The sequence below is a fragment of the Leishmania donovani genome, chromosome 27 (assembly GCF_000227135.1).
Source record: "Leishmania donovani BPK282A1 complete genome, chromosome 27".
Classification (NCBI taxonomy): domain Eukaryota; phylum Euglenozoa; class Kinetoplastea; order Trypanosomatida; family Trypanosomatidae; genus Leishmania; species Leishmania donovani.
This window is the reverse complement of record NC_018254.1, coordinates 965,745-982,271: the sequence shown is the minus strand read 5'-3', so window position 1 is coordinate 982,271 and position 16,527 is coordinate 965,745. Positions and strand designations below refer to the sequence as shown.

Here is a 16,527-nt window from a genome sequence, read left to right as displayed (position 1 = left end):
AAAAAAAAAAAAAAAAAAAAAAAAAAAAAAGGGGGGGGGGGGGGGGTAAGAGGACGGCGATTTACGCAGCTGATGGGCCCCCCCATCCATACTTTTCTGGTCTGCCACGGGCGATGGCGCCAACGTATTGAGCGTCGCCAGAGGAGGGGGTGCGCTGACCGCTTGCGCACCGCCCCTTGTGGAATCGCTGCTTATCGGTTTGATAAGCTCTACAGCCGTGCGCTGTCTACCTCTTCCCTTGTCCATCACGTCTCACACCCAGTGGCAGACATGGGGAGGAGGGCGAGAAAGGGGTACGTGCACATGAGCAAGAGGGCAGCGAAAAAGAAGGATGCGGCGCAAGCATGCAGAGGCAGAGACGGGCACACACACACAGAGAACGGCAGTGATCGACCGAAGACACAACACGGAGACGGGGTAAGCGATGAGGTCAGTCGAACAAGAAGCGGTGAGGGGTGCGTCACGGACAACGCAAAAAGAAAATGTGGGGAGTGAGCAGGGAAGCTCTCCGCCCAACGAGTCACCGCCTTCCCTTCAGCAGGAGAAGTCACAACGCCTCTCTGTCGCGCGCCTCGCAGGCCACCTGAAAGGAAACACGGTGTCACGCAGAAGGCACACAGCGCGGCAGCGGAGAGGGTGCGAAGGGTCACTGCGTGAGCGACAGATGCCCGCATGAGGCGGGCATTGCCAGCAGCGGGAGCCGTTTTCCTCTCGCACGCGCCCAGCTTGCTGATGTTCGTGCCGGCGTTGTCGTCTCGGGTGTACCTCAGTGTGTAACCCTCCTCACAGGTGATGCAGCGGTCGGCGAGCGCGCCTCCTCGCACGGTGCGCAGACGCCACTCTTAGTGCAGTGGCTGTCCTCGCAGTAGAGTCACTTGTTGGCGATGCGGTTGATGCAGTTAGGGGGAGGTATTGTGGCGGCGGTAGCTGGAAGTAGCCGTGCACGGGGAGTGTAGTGGCTGCCGCCTTCGCCCACAAAGCACGTAAGATGACAGCGGGCGTCGCATGCGGTGTAGTGAGGGGGTGTCGCATGTCGTGGCTGCCGCCGTGGCGGAGAGGACGACGGCTGACGTTGAGGTGACGGTGAGCATCAGCAGCAACAGCAACAGCAGTACTGCGGCCACGGCTGCGCAAGGGCCACATCTCAAGCGGAGAGCAGCGCGCGTACGGGAGGCATCGAAGATGGGGCTATGTATCTCATTACATGCATAGGAAAGGGGAGTGAGGGTGCGGCAGACGGCCTCTGTTTACCGCACACGCTCTGCAGCAGCGTACATGTAGGCAGGAGAAACAGAAGAGGCGGGACTGGTGATGCAGCAGACATGGGCATAGAGGCACAAACAGGCACGGAGGTGCCACTGCCAGCGCGCTGAAGATCGGAGGAGAAAGAGGATAGAGGGCAACGAGGGAGTGCAGAGGAGTGACAGTCCGACGGGTAACAGGAGAGGGTCAACCTCATCTCCGACGTGCACACGCACACCTGTGTGCCTCCCGCCTACCTCCTCCCTCCTGCAAATCACCGATGATACCGCCACCGCCACCACAGCACACCGTTTCTCCTTTGGGTGGAAAGCAGTGGCGGTGGTGGCTGCTGCCACTCCCTCCTGTGCCTACATATATGGGTGTGCGAGCATCTCTTCGCACTCGTGTCTCTTGTCCGCCTCTGGCGGTGGTGTCGCACCATCGGTTACCAAAGTTGTCTTGTTGCTGCTTCGTTTCAACTGCAGAGACGGTCGACGCCGTTGCTTGCACTCCCTCCCAGTTATGATACATCGCTCACCGCACGGCTCCACTCACACAGCGAGAGTGGCCGAGGGGGGAAGTCAAAAACAGGATCCACCCATGGATACATCATACATCTAAAGACTCATGTGCGCATTCACCAGCATGCGCTGATCTGTGCATGTGGGAGGGGAGGGGGAGGCACCTCATCATACTTCCCCGTGCATCGAAAAAGATGAAGGAAAAAAAAATCGGAAGAACGGTGCATGTGTCTGCTTGCTTGGCTTACACACACACACACACACGACGGCGTCGTCTAGTACTCGAGTTGCGTGAAGAGCGCCGTGCCGCGCAGTACCCAGTGGTTCTCCGACTCATGCGCGTCGCGGGGGAGGTTTACGGTAAGGATAAAGTTGGTCGAGTGCCCCGTCGTCGAGAGCACGCCGCGGCGGTCGGTCGTCTTGTAGCAGGGGCAGTGGTAGATGGGGCACTGCGCCACCTTCTCCGGCAGCGCGGGCGACAGCCTCAGCACTGGAAAGGGGACATACAATTCTTTCGGCTTGCTCTCCGCGAGGACACCGTCGTCGTACGACCAGTCAGCCCCTTCGAGAAAGAGTCCGTGCACGTAGCAGCCATCCTCCGGGGTCTCGGTGAAGGTCTCTGCCGGCGCCGGCATTACCGTGAATTCCCAGATAAGCTTGTCGATCTCGATCTTGTGCTTGCGGGCGTAGTTCTGCGTCACACCCGTGAGGAAAGACTGTGTGAAGAAGAAGCCACTCAGCCAGTACAACGGCGGCGGCCCCGCCTCGTACCATGTGCGCAGGAACTGAAGGCGCGCGATGAGGTCACTGACGTACGCACCGAACGGCTTCAGCGACGGGTAGGAACGGCGCTTCCACACCTCCGGCACTTTGCCGTCGTACATGCTCATAAACACCTGCTCCAGCTCGCTGCTCATCACCACCTTGCCGCTGATGGCGTCTTGCACGTCCGCCAGCGAGGCGCGCACGACGGCGAGGAGACGGTTGTAGCGTATCGCCTCCTGCAGCAACACCGTGTTCATGGACTGGGCGTAGTCGATCGGGTAGCGGGCCTGGATGGCCTCGATGTCGAAGAGCGGCGGCAGGCGGTGCAGCACATCTGCGGCCAGCGTCTTCACAATCGTCTTCGGATCTGCCTTGTTGCCACCACCGCTGCCGCTGTCGGCCGCCGGTGCCGCGTCGCGCGGCTGCGTGCTGAGGGTGGCGTCGAGCAGGAAGCGGGCGTCCCGTTCGTCCTTTGTGATATCGGCGTTTTCATGCAAACCGAAGACAGTGGGGGGCTGCTGCGCCGGCAGGGACTGGATGTAGGCGAGGTAGGTGCTGTACTCACCAAACGGCGGCGCAAAATACTCCTGCGCGTCGTCGAAGAAGACGTAGTTGTCCTCCAGGATGGACGGAGTGAGGTACACCTCGAGCGTGGCCAGCAGGCAACGCCGGTCCCAGTCATCTGTCACACGTCCGCCGTAGTTGCACTCGCCGATGAGGTACAGAAGCGCCTCATACGGCACGAGCTCATTCTCATCCAGAAGCATCTGCAACTGGCGCACGCTGATGCGGCGATCCGTGTCGTTGAACTCGTACGGGCGGCTCCAGCCGAGAGGGCCGTATTGCCGACGCTCCTGCACCACAGCGTGGAAGAAGCACAGCCCGAAGAGCAGTTTGTGCCACGCCTCCGGCGTGCGGGCGGCCCCAAAGAACTCGGCGTCCGCCACGGGGTCGGAGAGGTACGACTGCATGAGGTTGCTCTTGAGCCCCTTCGGTGGCTCCTGCACGAGCTTGACGCCGTTCTGCAGAATCACGATCGGGAACACCTCACTCGGCAGAGATGTCAGCCACAGCCGGTAGTCGCGGTGCAGCCGCTCCTTTGCCGCAACGTCGCTGTAGTCCTCGATCATGCGCGACAGCTGTGGCATGAAGTCGGCGTAGAGGTGGCAGTTCTGCAGGAGCACCCAGTGGCCGCTCTTCGTACCCGCTTCGATGAGGGCGCAGGCCGGCACGTTCTGGCCCTGGCCAAGGGACAGCTTGAAGAGCCTGTTCGGAAACATGCCTCGCAGCTCGGCGACGCGGTCGAGCTCGGCGTTGGGATCGGCGCCAGGCGAAAGCACGAGAATGATCGGCACAGACGGGTCGTAAGCAAGCTCCTCCACGACCGTCTCCAGCGCGTAGAGCGGCGGCTCCACAAAGAACTCGCCCAGCGTCTCGCAAACGTACGCGCGGATGGCGGGAACTACCTTGTCCATGCGCAGGCACCGCACCAGCACCATCTTCGCGATGCTCGGCATGCTCTGCAGCTCCCCGGGCAGCTTTAGCTCCAGCGGGCTCGACGATTCGTAGTAGTCCACGAAGAACATCTCGTGCTGCCGCACATCCTCGATGAGGTTCTCAAAGCCGGCCAGCTGCGTGCTCGCCCGCTGTAGCAGCCGCCAACTCAGCTCTGGCATCCATGTGAAAGGATTCGCCACGGCAGTGGCGCGTTCGTCCTCCTCGGTACCGCCGGTCAGCAGCCAGCGCAGCAGCACCGCGTCCACGGCGAACATCTTCAGTGACATAATGAAGGAGAAGAGGAGCTGGTCGCGCGCGAAGAGGGCGCGGCAGATACGCTGGTACAGACTTCGCTTGAAGGTGGTGTTGATCGCATCCGTGCGCTCCTCCACCTCGCTCGACCTGGCGCTGCTCGCCAGCGCCTCCTGAAATATGACCATGTACGACTGGAGCGAGTGCTGGTACATGGGGTCGATGTTTGCCAGCTCAGTGACGCAGAAGAAGAGGATGGCGCCGAGGTGCGCCACCGGCACGAAGAGGTTGCGCGTGCGGTCGCTGATGCGCTCCATCGCGTCGATCTCCTCCTGCCGCTTCTCGATGCGGTCGCTCTGCTCCTTCGATCTGTCGAGCTCCTCGATGGCCGCTTCGCTCTCAAGGATGTTGCCCTCGGTGGACAATATGGCGAGGATGCGGTCCTCCGTCGCCTTGAGGCCGGCCTGGTTGGCCGCGGCCTCCAGCGTTAGCGCCTGCTTCTTCTCCTCCACTTCGCGCCGCTCAGACAACATGACGCGCTGCAGCAGCTGGTCCTGCAAGCCCTGCTCGGTGATGCGGAAGTTGATGAGAGTCACCTTCGCACTCACCTCCGGTAGGTAGTGCGGCCGCGGCAGCTTCGTCGTTATGTAGAAGCGGAACTTCTGATTCCACTCCACCGCCTCACCGAGGTGCATGACCCACATCGACCCTTCCTTGGTGATCCGCTTCAGCAGCAAGTTCTCCAGCATCGGATCGAGCGTCTCCTCAACGTTCTCCAGCAGCACCGGGCTGCCGGCCATTATGGCCTGCCGGATCGTGCGCAGGTAGTCCTTCTCAAAGAGGCGCACGACGACGAGGCCGTTGTCGCGCTCGCGGCTGCGGATCCAGCGGTTTGCCTGCTGCTGTGGGTCCACCATCAGCGGCCACCGATTCGAGTTGCTCAGGATAACGGCGTTGTCGACGGAAAAGGGGTCGGAGGGCAGCTGCTGCAGCTTCCACTCCTGAATGTGAATCGAGTTGCCGCAGAACTTCTCGAAGGTGTAGTCGGCCGACACGCGCAGCTGCTGCGCCTCGCACATGTCGCGCCACTTAGCGATGATCTGCATGCGGTAGTTGTGCAGGAACGGCCCCATGTACGCGACGATGCCAGCGCTGACGACGACGTTGCCAACAACGTACAAGAGCTCCTCTTCGTAGCGCTTAGACTCGTGTGCGAAGCGCGCCTTCTCGCCGCCGAGGCCCTCGATCAGTTTCTTCGCACGCGTCAGCTTCGTGTCCGTGTCGCGGATGCGGTTCTCGAGCTCCTGCTTGGACCGGTTCACCCCGTCGAGGTGATCCGTCAGTGCCTGCAGCTTCTCCGTGATGATGCGCAGCTCCTCCTTCTTGGCATGCAGCCCGATCATCGCCTCGTCGTACTCGGCCTGCGCCGCCGCCGCCTGCGCTAGCAGTGGCTTGATCACCTTGTTCTGCTTGTAGTACTCTACCACAGCCTTGATGTACGTCGCGACGCCGACGAGCGCCACGCTGGTCTTGCGGATGTTCTCCATCTTGAACATCTCGTCCGTCATCTTCTTCTTTACCTCCTCGATTTGCGCGTCTGGCGCGTTGTCGACGATGTCCGAGTACGCGTTGAGCAGCGTGTTCTTGAAGTCGGCCGTCAGCAGGGTCACCTTCGCGTGCTCCCAGTAGGGCACGCTCGTCTTGCCGGTAAGCGCGTCGCGGATCGGCTTCGGCTTGTAGACACCGCCGAGCAGCGTACACAGCACCTCAATCACATACTTCACACCCTTCGGCGGCGTCTTGAGTGCCTTCACCTCCTGCAGTGCCTTCGGATCGAGGTCCAGCACGGCCCGCTGTGCCTGCTCCACCAGCGGCTGCGCCTCGTCGACCTTCTCCTGCGAGGCATCCTTGATCTTCTTCGCCGCCGCCGCCTGCGCGTTCGCCGCCGCCTCGTCCACCGCCACGATAGCCTTCTGCTCCTCCGCAGCCTTGCTCTCCTCCTCCACCCGGCGAATGAGCTCACTCGTCTCCGCCTGCTTTGTGGCCAGCTCTGGCTTTAGCAGCGCCAGCTCCTGCTGCATCACCTCAACCTGGTCCTCCGTCTTCTTCAGCTGACGCAGCCCATTCACGTAGCGGTCTCGCTGCGAAGTCAGATCGTGCCGCTTACGCGCCAGCATCCGGCCGAATGTGGAGAGGAGGTCGAGATAGGACGTGGGGGTGACATAGGTCTGCTGCCGCGCCTCGGCGCGGTACTTCACGCTGAGTTCGCGCACCTGTTGCTGGTACTGCACGAAGATCTGCCGAATAGACGTCCGCTCCTCCTCCGTGAGGTCGACATCGTCGAGAAAGCGCGCGGCGACAGAGCGGAGGCCGTCCTCTGGCCAGTCCCGGAACCAGTCGATCGTCGTGCAGTTCACGAGGGAAGGAAACTTGCGCAGCCGCTCGCGCAGCATCGAGCCAAGCGGCGAGAAGCACAGCACCACGTGTAGGTGCTTCCGGCACCGCTCGGCGAAAAGCTCCTGCAGCGCCTCCGTCGTGTCGGGTCGCCCGAGCGCGCGGCCAACGTCGCGCAGCGAGGCGACGGCGTTATCGTAGACCTCGCGGTCCTGCTTTGTGTCCCACAGACCAGGGATTTCGCCGGTGTTCAGCAGGCTGCAGATGTCCTCCAGGAACGCCTCGGAGATGATCTGCGAGTCGGCCAGCACGAACGCCGTCGAGTACCCTTTCTGCCCCGTCTGCAGGAGGAGTTGGCGGATGTCGTCAAGGAAGTCGCTGTGGTCGTAGTCCTTTGTCGGCGTCGTCGTGCGGTAGTCGCACTCCTGGATGAAGGCGCCGAGGCGGGCGCAGCTGCGACGGCCGCTGCCCCCGACGCCGACCAGCAACAGGTGGCCGCCGGGCTGATGCAGGACACGGCTGATGCGGGCGACATGCTCAAGCACGTAGTTGAAGATGACAAGGTTCAGCTCACCGCTGCGGGTGGCGGCCTTGTAGAGCTCCTGCTTTCGCTCCAGTGTCGAGCGAGCGTGGGCGATGTCGGTGAGCTGCTCGTAGCGTCCGTCATCGTTGGCAAGAGAGGAGAAGAGGAGGGGGCTGCCGTCCTCCATGGTCGGGCGGACATTCAACTTGAGGTGCTTTAGGCACGTCCGGCTTGCCTGTTCATGGAACCAGTGCGTGTCGGCGTCGTCGATGAAGCGATCCGCGAAGGCGCGCGACACCTCGTGCATCCACAGCTGCGCCAGGCACATCTCATCCTTGATGCCTGGGGCGTAGGTCATGTCCATGCCCTGGAACACCTTGCTCACGTCGCGCAGGTTGAAGGTGTAGTGCGAACGCTCCGGCGAGGGTTTGAGGTTGTCGACTAGGATCGTGTACAGCTCCACCGTAGCGGCCACCAGCGGCGCACTCATGCCGCGCAGCGCGCTCGGGAAGTTGCGGGAGAAGATCCACTCCGATAGGCGCCCAAACAACGTCTTCAGCGTCGACTCGTTGAAGGATGGTACGCTGAAGACGTTGAAGTGACGGCTAAAGCGCTGCGTGATGTCGTTTCGACCGCCGCCCGCCGGCCCCATAGCGCACAGGAGCAGCGCATCCACCAAGTGACGGAACTCGACACCGTCCTTACTGTGCTGGTACCAGCCGCCGTGGTCGAGGTACTGCCGGAGCAGCTCGATGGGCGGCTGCGCACCGTACTCCTCAAGCTGAGGCAGGTTGGCGTCATCGATGAAGATGATCATCTTCTTGTTGATTGGCGGCCCGTAGAACCCCTTTCGGCGCTTCTCGCAGTTGCTGTCGATGAGGCGCTGCAGGTGGCCGGCGGAGGTCTGCGCGGAAAATTGGATTAAGTTGACAGAGTAGCCGTCTTTCGGCAGGCCGCGCAGCAGCGCCTTCATCATGATGGTCTTGCCGGTGCCGGTGTCGCCGACGAGCAGCGCCGGGTGCATGTGGCGCAGCATGAGCCCCATGAGGAAGGAGTACTTGACCGTCTCCGTCGTTGGCACGATAATGTCCTGGTACTCGCTCTCCGCCTGTATCGTCAACTCGGGCATCATATCGGCCCAGCTCATCAAGCGCACCTCCGCGCCGTCCTCGAAGCGGACCTCGTAAAACGACGTCGTCGCCTCTGGCAACGCCAGCGTGAAGGTGTGCCGACACCCGTCGCGCTCTGGCAGGGCCGCGAGGAGTTTGTGCAGGGCGGCGCTGAATATCTCACGATCCTTGTGCTCCAGGCACCCACCGACGGACCACACCAGCGAGAAGAGAAACCACCCCTCCACCCGCATGACCATGTTGCGCATGTGCACCCGCTCATCACCGCCGGCCTGCGCTATCGCCGCCTCCTCGTCGAAGCCGTGAATGAAACATGAGAGCAGCCTCACGCAGCCCGCCACCAGCGTGTTCGCGCTCTGCGGCACAATCGAGCGGGCGCGCTTGCGCGTCACCTCGAGCATGTCGGCCATGATGGCGTCGATCAGGGAGCGCAGCGTGTCAGCCAGCTGCGGCGTCTCTGTCATAAACGGCGGCAGCGTGTTGAAGAACGACTCCAGCAGGCAGGCCCAGCCCAGCGACTGCGGCTCGACATACACCATACCGCACCGCGACACCGTGGCGGGGGACGCGTGCGCCAGGTCCTGTACCTCGAAGATCAAGTTCATCCGCTTCGGCATTGGAATGATGTCGCCGTTTTGCAGGCACAGCTTCTTGTTGTCGTCCAGCACTGTGTTCATGTTCTCGATCCACACCGCGTCCACCGGACCGTCCAGCACAAGCCACACGCGGTCCTCCGACGTGTCCTGTGCGAGTTCGCGAAATCGGCTTGAAAGGATGCCGTCCGTCCACTCACCTGACAGCTCGACTTTGCCGTACAGCTGTGCCATGGTGACGGACTTGGGGTTAATGATGACCATGCGAGCGCGGTGCTCCGACTTGTTCGTCTGCTCCATCACCTCCAGCGCGGCAGCGAGCGACCGCAACCCCTTTGTCTTGCCTCCGTACGAGTAGCCGACCAGCATCATACCGTGGCGCACGCAGATCATCTCGTACGTCTGGCAGATCTTCTCCTCGAAGTACGTGGTTAGCTGCAGGTTGTCCTGCGTGGCGACGGTGACGAGGGCGTTGTGCATGTCGTCGTAGTCCGGTACCGGCAGCTGCACCCCCGGGAAGAGGTCCGATACGATGCCCCTGAACAACTCCACATCCTGCGACAGAAACTTCGGAAGGTTGACGTCCTGGATGGAGCGCAGCATGAGCACCATCTCATCCTCCATCGGGTACGCCCGCTTCAGCCGCCCCGCCGCCGTCAGCACCGCCTTCACCGCGCGCATGCCGTAGTCGTAGTGGTCCTGCGAGGAGAGCTGTTCCGAGCACAGCCGGTACGTCGCCACAATCTTCTCCGAGAGGACCTTGCCGTGCAGGAAGCCGTATGAGTAGAGCTGAATCTCACCGATCATGGCGTAGTTCGGCACCATCATCGCCACAGGCCGGAAGAGCGCCTTCAGATTGTCCGGCAGCTCCGCACGGCCGGCGTAGCCGGGGTTCATCGTCACGAACACAGCGCACCCGCTGTCCAGCCGGATCTGCGCCCCTTCGAAGATGAACTCAGGCCGTTTCTGGATGATTGCCTCCTGGATCGTCGCGATCTGCTGCGCAATCACTGACAGCACCTGGATCTCGATACGGTTGAACTCATCGAAGCAGCCCCACGCGCCGGCCTGTGTCAGCCCCTTGAACAACTTCGCCATATCCTTGGCCGAGATCTGGTCAGAGCAGTTGTACACGACGCAATACTTGCCTAGCGCCTTGGCGAGGTCCTTCGTGGTCTCTGTCTTACCGGTGCCGGCCGGCCCCTCCGGCGCACCGCCGTAGTTCAGATGCAGCGCCCCGATGAGTGTGCGGTAGCACCGATCCGTCAGCGGTGTGATGACGAGGCGACCCGTGTTGCCAAGGTACTCGTAGCCGTATCGCAGCGAGGCGTTGATCTGCTGCACTGTCAGCTGTTGATTGTCCTCCTCGCCCTCCCAGTAGTACCGCAGCTGCGCTAGCCAGTCGAAGCTCGACGGCGATTCGACGCCCTTCTCGCCAAGCATGCGCAGAATGTCTTTGGCGTGCACCTCAATGACGACAAGCGCCTCAAGGGTGCACCGCGCCACGTTGCCGAGGCCGCTGTCACGCACGAGCAGGATCAAGTCGTCCAGCTGCCGCGCGCACTTCTCATAGTAGGTCGTCAGCCCCACCGTGCCGTCCGCCGCCATCGCCTGCGTCGCCTCCATTGTCCAAAAAAAGCAGCAAACAGCGATGACGACCTGCCCCGGCCACGCCCGGATAAAATCCGTCCGCTTGCGCTGCGTGTAGTCACCGATGGCCTGCTGCAGCTGATCGCGTATCGTCGCCTTCATGACGTTCTCCACGGCCTGCAGCCACAGCTCCACCTGGTTGTGGTGGTCACTGGGGTTGACGGTGCGTACAAAGAGCACCCGCTCGCCCTCCGCCGACTCCATGCCGACCATGTCGTGGTGGTCGGCGAAGGTCAGCGTCTTGATGCCCTCGAAGCACTTGCACAGGTACGGCTGCACGAGATACGGGTCGCGACTGTCGGACAGGATCTGCAGCAGCTCCTCGTTTGAAATAAAGTAGAAGCGCGGAAACGCCATACGCTTCGTCTCGAGGAACTGCTGCAGCTTGCGCAAGATCTCCTCGAGGTTCGTGTTGGCGCTGCTGAGGGTCTTGTAGAGGCTGTCGTCCTGGCAGCGGGTAATGATCTGGGGGGTGGCGCGGGTGCGGGCCATGACGGCATGCCACGTCTCATCAATCTCCACGAACATCTTTTTTTCCGCCGGCAGACTACGTGAGATGTCGGCGGAGACGAAGATCGGCTCCAGGTAGGACCACGTGCTCTGGCAGCGGAACCACTCGTCCATGGTGCTCTGCGTGTTGTTCAGCTGGTCAGACCACTGGCTGACGCGTGCCTGCAGGGCTGGAGTCTGCCGCACCGTGGGCTTGCCCAGCATCGACTGAGTCTTGAGAATGTGCTCGTCCAAAGTAAGCTGCATAGCATCGTTCGCCTTGAGCTTGAACGTGTCCTGGTACGGCTCCATCTCGAAGACCAGCCGCTTCCACTCCGTCACCATGTTCATCAGCTCCGACTCCAACTCGTACGTTTTCTGCGCCACCGATGCGACGCTCTCGATCGATGTCAGGTGATCCATCATGCCCAGCTGCACAAAATCGGAGAGGGTGCGCTGGTCATTGTTGTCGACCCCGCCGGGGCCGAAGCCCTGCTGCTCACGCGGGATGCCGCACTGCTGATAAATGGCGCGCCAGTGGCCCGCCTGCAGGTGGCTGCGCAGGGCATATAGCAGCGGCACGAGGGGCTTGAACTGCTCGATGTTCGCCCGCAGCTGCCGTGCCACCTCGATCGCCTCCGGCTCCTTGATCTTCCTCGACAGCGCCGCCACGCGCTTCGTCCAGTCCGACACCTTCTGATCAACGTCTCTCGGATTCAGCGTCGCGATCTTGGTGCTCATCCAGCGCTCCGTCTCGGCGTTGAAATGGTAAACCACTTCCCACAGCGCAAAGTACGGCTCGAAAAGCTGCTGTATCTCCGTCAGCTGCGGATACGTCGTGACCGTCATCCCAAACAGCTCCTCGTGGCGCCCGTACAGGGCGACAGATGCCTTGCTGGACTGAATCGACTCCTCGATAGCGCGGGCCCGCTCGTAGTACTCCTCCGCACGCGCGTCGTCGCAAAGGTGAGTGAAGTCCTCCACGCTGGCGGCAAGCTGCATGATCGCGTATGCCTGCTGCTCGCTGTTTTCGCGCAGCTGCTGGATGAAGACGGCGCGGTACTCCTTGGCGCGGAAGTTGCGGTCCTCCACGAGCTGCGCCAGTCTCTTGGGACACTCGTACGCCTCCCAGTAGTGCACAAACTCGTCATGCGGCACGAGGTAGCCGTAGCGGAGCAGGAGCTCGTTGCCTTCCGTCACATGTTGGAAGATTACTTGGATTGCCGCCTCGCGCGCCGCCACGGCGGCAAGGGCGGCCCGCATCGTTTGCAGCTCCTCCGGCGTCGTCGGCTCGACGGTGAGCTCGGCGTTGATGGCCTCGTACGCGCTGAGCACGCCGGCGCATTCCTCGGCGAGCCGCGTGGCCACTGCCTCCAGCAGCGCCTCCTGCAGCTGCACTGCCCTGGCGGTCAGCGCCGCCTTCAGCTCGCAGCAGTCCACTGCGTAAAGCTCGAAGGTGACAGTGTTCGGCGTGCGCTCCGCGAGACGACGGCGGTCGCGGCTCAGCCGCTCCAGCAGGAGGTCCACCTCCTCAAGGGCCTCGACGTGCTCCAGCGTCGCCTGGACGGCCTCCTCCACGTTTGCCGTAGCCAAGTATTCGAATTCTCTGTACATCTGCACGAGCTGGAGAGGCGCGGCCCGGTTGCCGCGAAGCACTGCCAACACGCGCTCCTGCACCGCGACCACCTCGGCCTCGTCGGCGCCGAGTGGACGCAGATACGCTGGCGCCATCTCCAGTAATGGGAACAACTGGTCACCCATGGCCGCCACCTCGTTGCTGTGCTCGAGGCAGCGAGCAAACACACGCAGCACGCAGCGCTCGATTTCGTCCACCGGCGGGTCCAGCGCAATGGCACACTCCGCCGCATCGCCCTCGTCGGCGCCGGAGTCCCGGGAGGAGCGCTGCGTCGGCGTCTTCGACGGCAAGGGAGACGCCACCACAAGCTTCGTGTAAAAGAGCGGCCGCAGCCCGTTGACGCGCTGGATGAGCTGCACAACACGCTGCGTTAACGGCTCTGTCAACGGCGGCGTGCCGAGACACCAGAGGAGGTGCTCAGGCGGTGCTTCCTCTGCCTCGTCCTTTGGCGCCCCTGCGGCGGCGGTGTCGCTGTGCCGCTTCTTCGGTGCAGCCTTCTGCTCCGCCGCCCTGCGCTCCTTCTCCGCGGCTTGACGCGCCTCAAGCTGGGCAATGCGCCCCGCCCAGTAAGCCCGCTCTGCCACATCCTCCGGCAGTACCTCCACCATCGCCGCCGCCGCCGCGTCGTCGAAGTCAGCGGCGTTGGTGCACACGACGGCATACTTCTCAAGGTATGCAGTGTACGACTCAAGCGACGTCATCGCGAGCTCGCGCAGCTGAGAGCGCATCATGCAGTTCACCAAGCGCATGAAGCGGCACATCCGGCTGGCCTCATACCGCGCCATGTTGTCGTCGTAGAAGTTGAAGTACGCATCGAGGTTGTTCTGCACCGTGGACTGCACAGTTGACGTCCACTCGCCCTTGAGCCGCTCACCCACTGCGATGCCGTGCTCCTCCTGCGTGGAGACGAAGAAGGGCAGCCGCAGCGGCAGTGCTGGGGCTTCGTAGTGCGACACGCAAAGCAGCTGCGAGGTGTATCTGAACCACACCGTGTGCAGCGAGTGCAGCGTGTCCTGGATGAGCGCGTGCACCTGGAAGCAGTTCTCCGCCAGATACGCGCGGGCGACGAGGAAGTTCGGCGACGGCGTGCCGAGGGTGCCACGCAGGTCGCGCAGCGAGGGCTGGGCCGCGACGCCGGCACGCGGCAAGTTGGCAATCTGCAGCCGCTCCTGCTCTGCGGCGCCGCGCATCGTGTATGTGTGCACCGCCAGCTTCATGGCTCGGTAGTACGTAGCCTCCGCTTCCTCGGTCCGCTGCTGGATGACGTGCAGCTGGGCCACGGGGAATCGCGTCGCCACGTTGCGCAGCACCCGCTCCATCTGTGCCTCCTCCATCGCCGTAACGCACGCATTCGGGATCGAATCGATGTAGAGCGCCTCGCGCATGGCGGCCTCTGTGTCGCTACGGTAGTCGTCGGCCCGGCGCACTCGTGCCTCCCACCGCTCCACGTCCTCGGCGTCGAAACGGATGTTCAGCCGGCGGGTCCATCGGCCCGTGCCGTCGGCCCATTGCACGTAAAAGAGCTGCCTGGCCTCATCGTACTCCCTCACGCGGCACTTTCGCCACACCACCGTGCCACCGCCCGGACCGGTGGTTTTGAAGAAGCGCGACGTAGCTGGCGTACCACCTTCGTCGTTATCACCCATGGCCAGCCACTCCGCCGGTGTGCGCGGGTCCTCGTCAACAGCGTCGAAGTCAGCGAGCGCGAAGTACGTCTTGTTCTCAGCGGCAGTGGCGGCCATGGCGAAAGGCACGACGGTTGTCGCATCAGCAGCCGTGGCCGCGCCGGCACCAACGCAGGACGGCCGCACCTCCGCCTCCGCGTACGCCGTGCGCGCGGCAGCGAGAGGGTGGTAGAGAAGGCCGACTCGCTCATGCACGGCGCAGTCGGGTGTGGCGGACACGATGGTGGCTGCAGGGGGGTGCGGCAAGATTTCGTGCTGCTGCGTCGCAAGAGGCGACACAGCAGAGCTCAGCGCCAGGCTGGTGTGCATGTCAAGTAGTTGTCGAATGGCACGAGGCACACGCACCTTCCTCAGTGGGGCGGCGGGGTCGGCGCGGCGCTGCTGCACTCCTGACAATGGCGCCGGCACAGCGGTATGACCGGCTACACGCTGCAACTTGACCATTGTAGCTTCGGCGCCGGCAGAAGAGTGTCCGTATCGCTTCTGGGCAAGGTGTTCCATCAACGGCGCCTCTATGTCCCGTAGGCGCTGGCTGGTGACGAATCCGCGGTGCGCATCCGACTGCACACTAACAGCACTGACGTAGTCTGCCGCGGCCGCTGCTGCAGTGGTAGACGGCAGCGGCGACAGCACCGCTGTCCGCCCGTTCCCGTGAGGAGGGTTCGGAGAGACGCTCATCGACGCAAGTGGCGGGGGGTAGCTCTTCTCTTCACACGGGTGGGAGAGATGATGCAGCAGAAGAAAGCACGGCCGTGCACGCGTGTGCACAGGAGGGAAGAAGACAAGGAAAGAGGGATCTACGTACAGGGGAGGTGTGTGTATGTGTGTGTGTGTGTGTGCACCGGGTAGCTGCTGGGGGAAACGTGGAAGAGAGAGGAGGCGGGCGCTCTGTCTGTCTGTAGCCGCCTACGCGAAGGGACGGGCGCACGTACGACAAACCGGGCGAGAAGAAGAGGAGAAAAGATCTGAAAGCAGCGCGTCATGCACAACTGACACAAACACAAACGTTTTGGACAGGAAGGCTTACGACGTTGCGCCGGCGCAGTGCAGACCTTTTCCCTCTGTGTGTGTGCGTGTGTCGGTGCACCACTCAGGCGTGCCCTTCCGTTCTTCTTCCTTTCCGGTACTAAGACTGTTATGCGTGCGTCGGTGTGCGCGGGGGGAGGGGGGAGGTTGCACGGAAGGGCGTGAAGCCGCAAAGGAGAGAAGAGATGAACGGCAGAGGCATATCGAGGACAGAGCGGATGGGCGTGGCGTCTATAAATTCATACATCCGCGCGCACACACGCGTGGTGTTACCCACAAACGCGCTGTATGACGTAGGCATGGACATGCACATACACACATCCGGAGAGCCATCGCGAGTGATCAAGGGGGGAGGGGCATCGATGGTGATGTGCGCGTGCGTGTGCATCGACGGGAGAAACACGCAGCTCTTCTGCATCCCTCCCTACGACTCCGACGACGTCCACCACCGACTGCGCGGTGCGTGAGGGTGTAAATTCGTGGTTGATCGTTGGCTTGACACAACTCCGTTAGGCAGCTGCATTACTCGGGCTTGCCCAGTCCGCCAGACACGAACAAAATAGAGATGAGTGTGATGGGCGTCGAACGCCACACACGCACACGTGCGCGCAAGTATGCGTCCACAGGCAGCCCATGTGCGCAAGGCACGGAGAGGCGGGCCTTCGCCGACTTCCTCCTCCCCTCGCACTTACTCGAGGCGGCGTCCCTTCTTATGCGGGCGGAAGTCCGTGTCGAAGGCGTTCACAGCTTCCTCATTGATGTTGTGCTCGCGCGGGCGCTTCTCACGGAGCTTCGCCACCTTCCGCCGGGCACCGTTGGACTTGAGAATGCGGAGGTGCTTGCGCAGCTCCCGAGTCTCCTCCCGCGCCCGCTCCTTCATCTCGGCCGTCACCACCACCGGTGGCTTCTTCAGTTTACGCCGCTGCGCCTTCGACATGATCACCTTCGGCGCCGCCGCCTCCGCTGCTGCCGCGGTCGGGGTGGCGCCGGCACTGGCAACAGCAGTGCCAGGGGTGTGATGCGTCGACGACGGGGCGTCGGCGTCGGAGCGGTGAAGAGGCGCCTCAGCCGGCCGCTTTGTGGGCATCGAGAGCGCCGGAGATGACGGATGGATGGGCAAGTCG

General features: G+C 62.6%; 2 protein-coding genes across 2 annotated transcripts; both read right to left on the bottom strand.

Annotated features, from left to right (window-relative positions):
* Positions 1-2,038: 2,038 nt before the first annotated feature.
* Positions 2,039-15,055, bottom strand: LDBPK_272460 (the record flags this gene model as incomplete). Its single annotated transcript, XM_003862049.1, has 1 exon — positions 2,039-15,055. One exon carries the CDS (start codon positions 15,053-15,055, stop codon positions 2,039-2,041), a length of 13,017 nt encoding a protein of 4,338 aa, XP_003862097.1.
* Positions 15,056-16,091: 1,036 nt separating this feature from the next.
* LDBPK_272450 (hypothetical protein, conserved) lies at positions 16,092-16,490 on the bottom strand (the record flags this gene model as incomplete). The annotated part of the gene is made up of 1 exon (XM_003862048.1): positions 16,092-16,490. One exon carries the CDS (start codon positions 16,488-16,490, stop codon positions 16,092-16,094), a length of 399 nt encoding a protein of 132 aa, XP_003862096.1.
* Between the last annotated feature and the right edge of the window lie 37 nt (positions 16,491-16,527).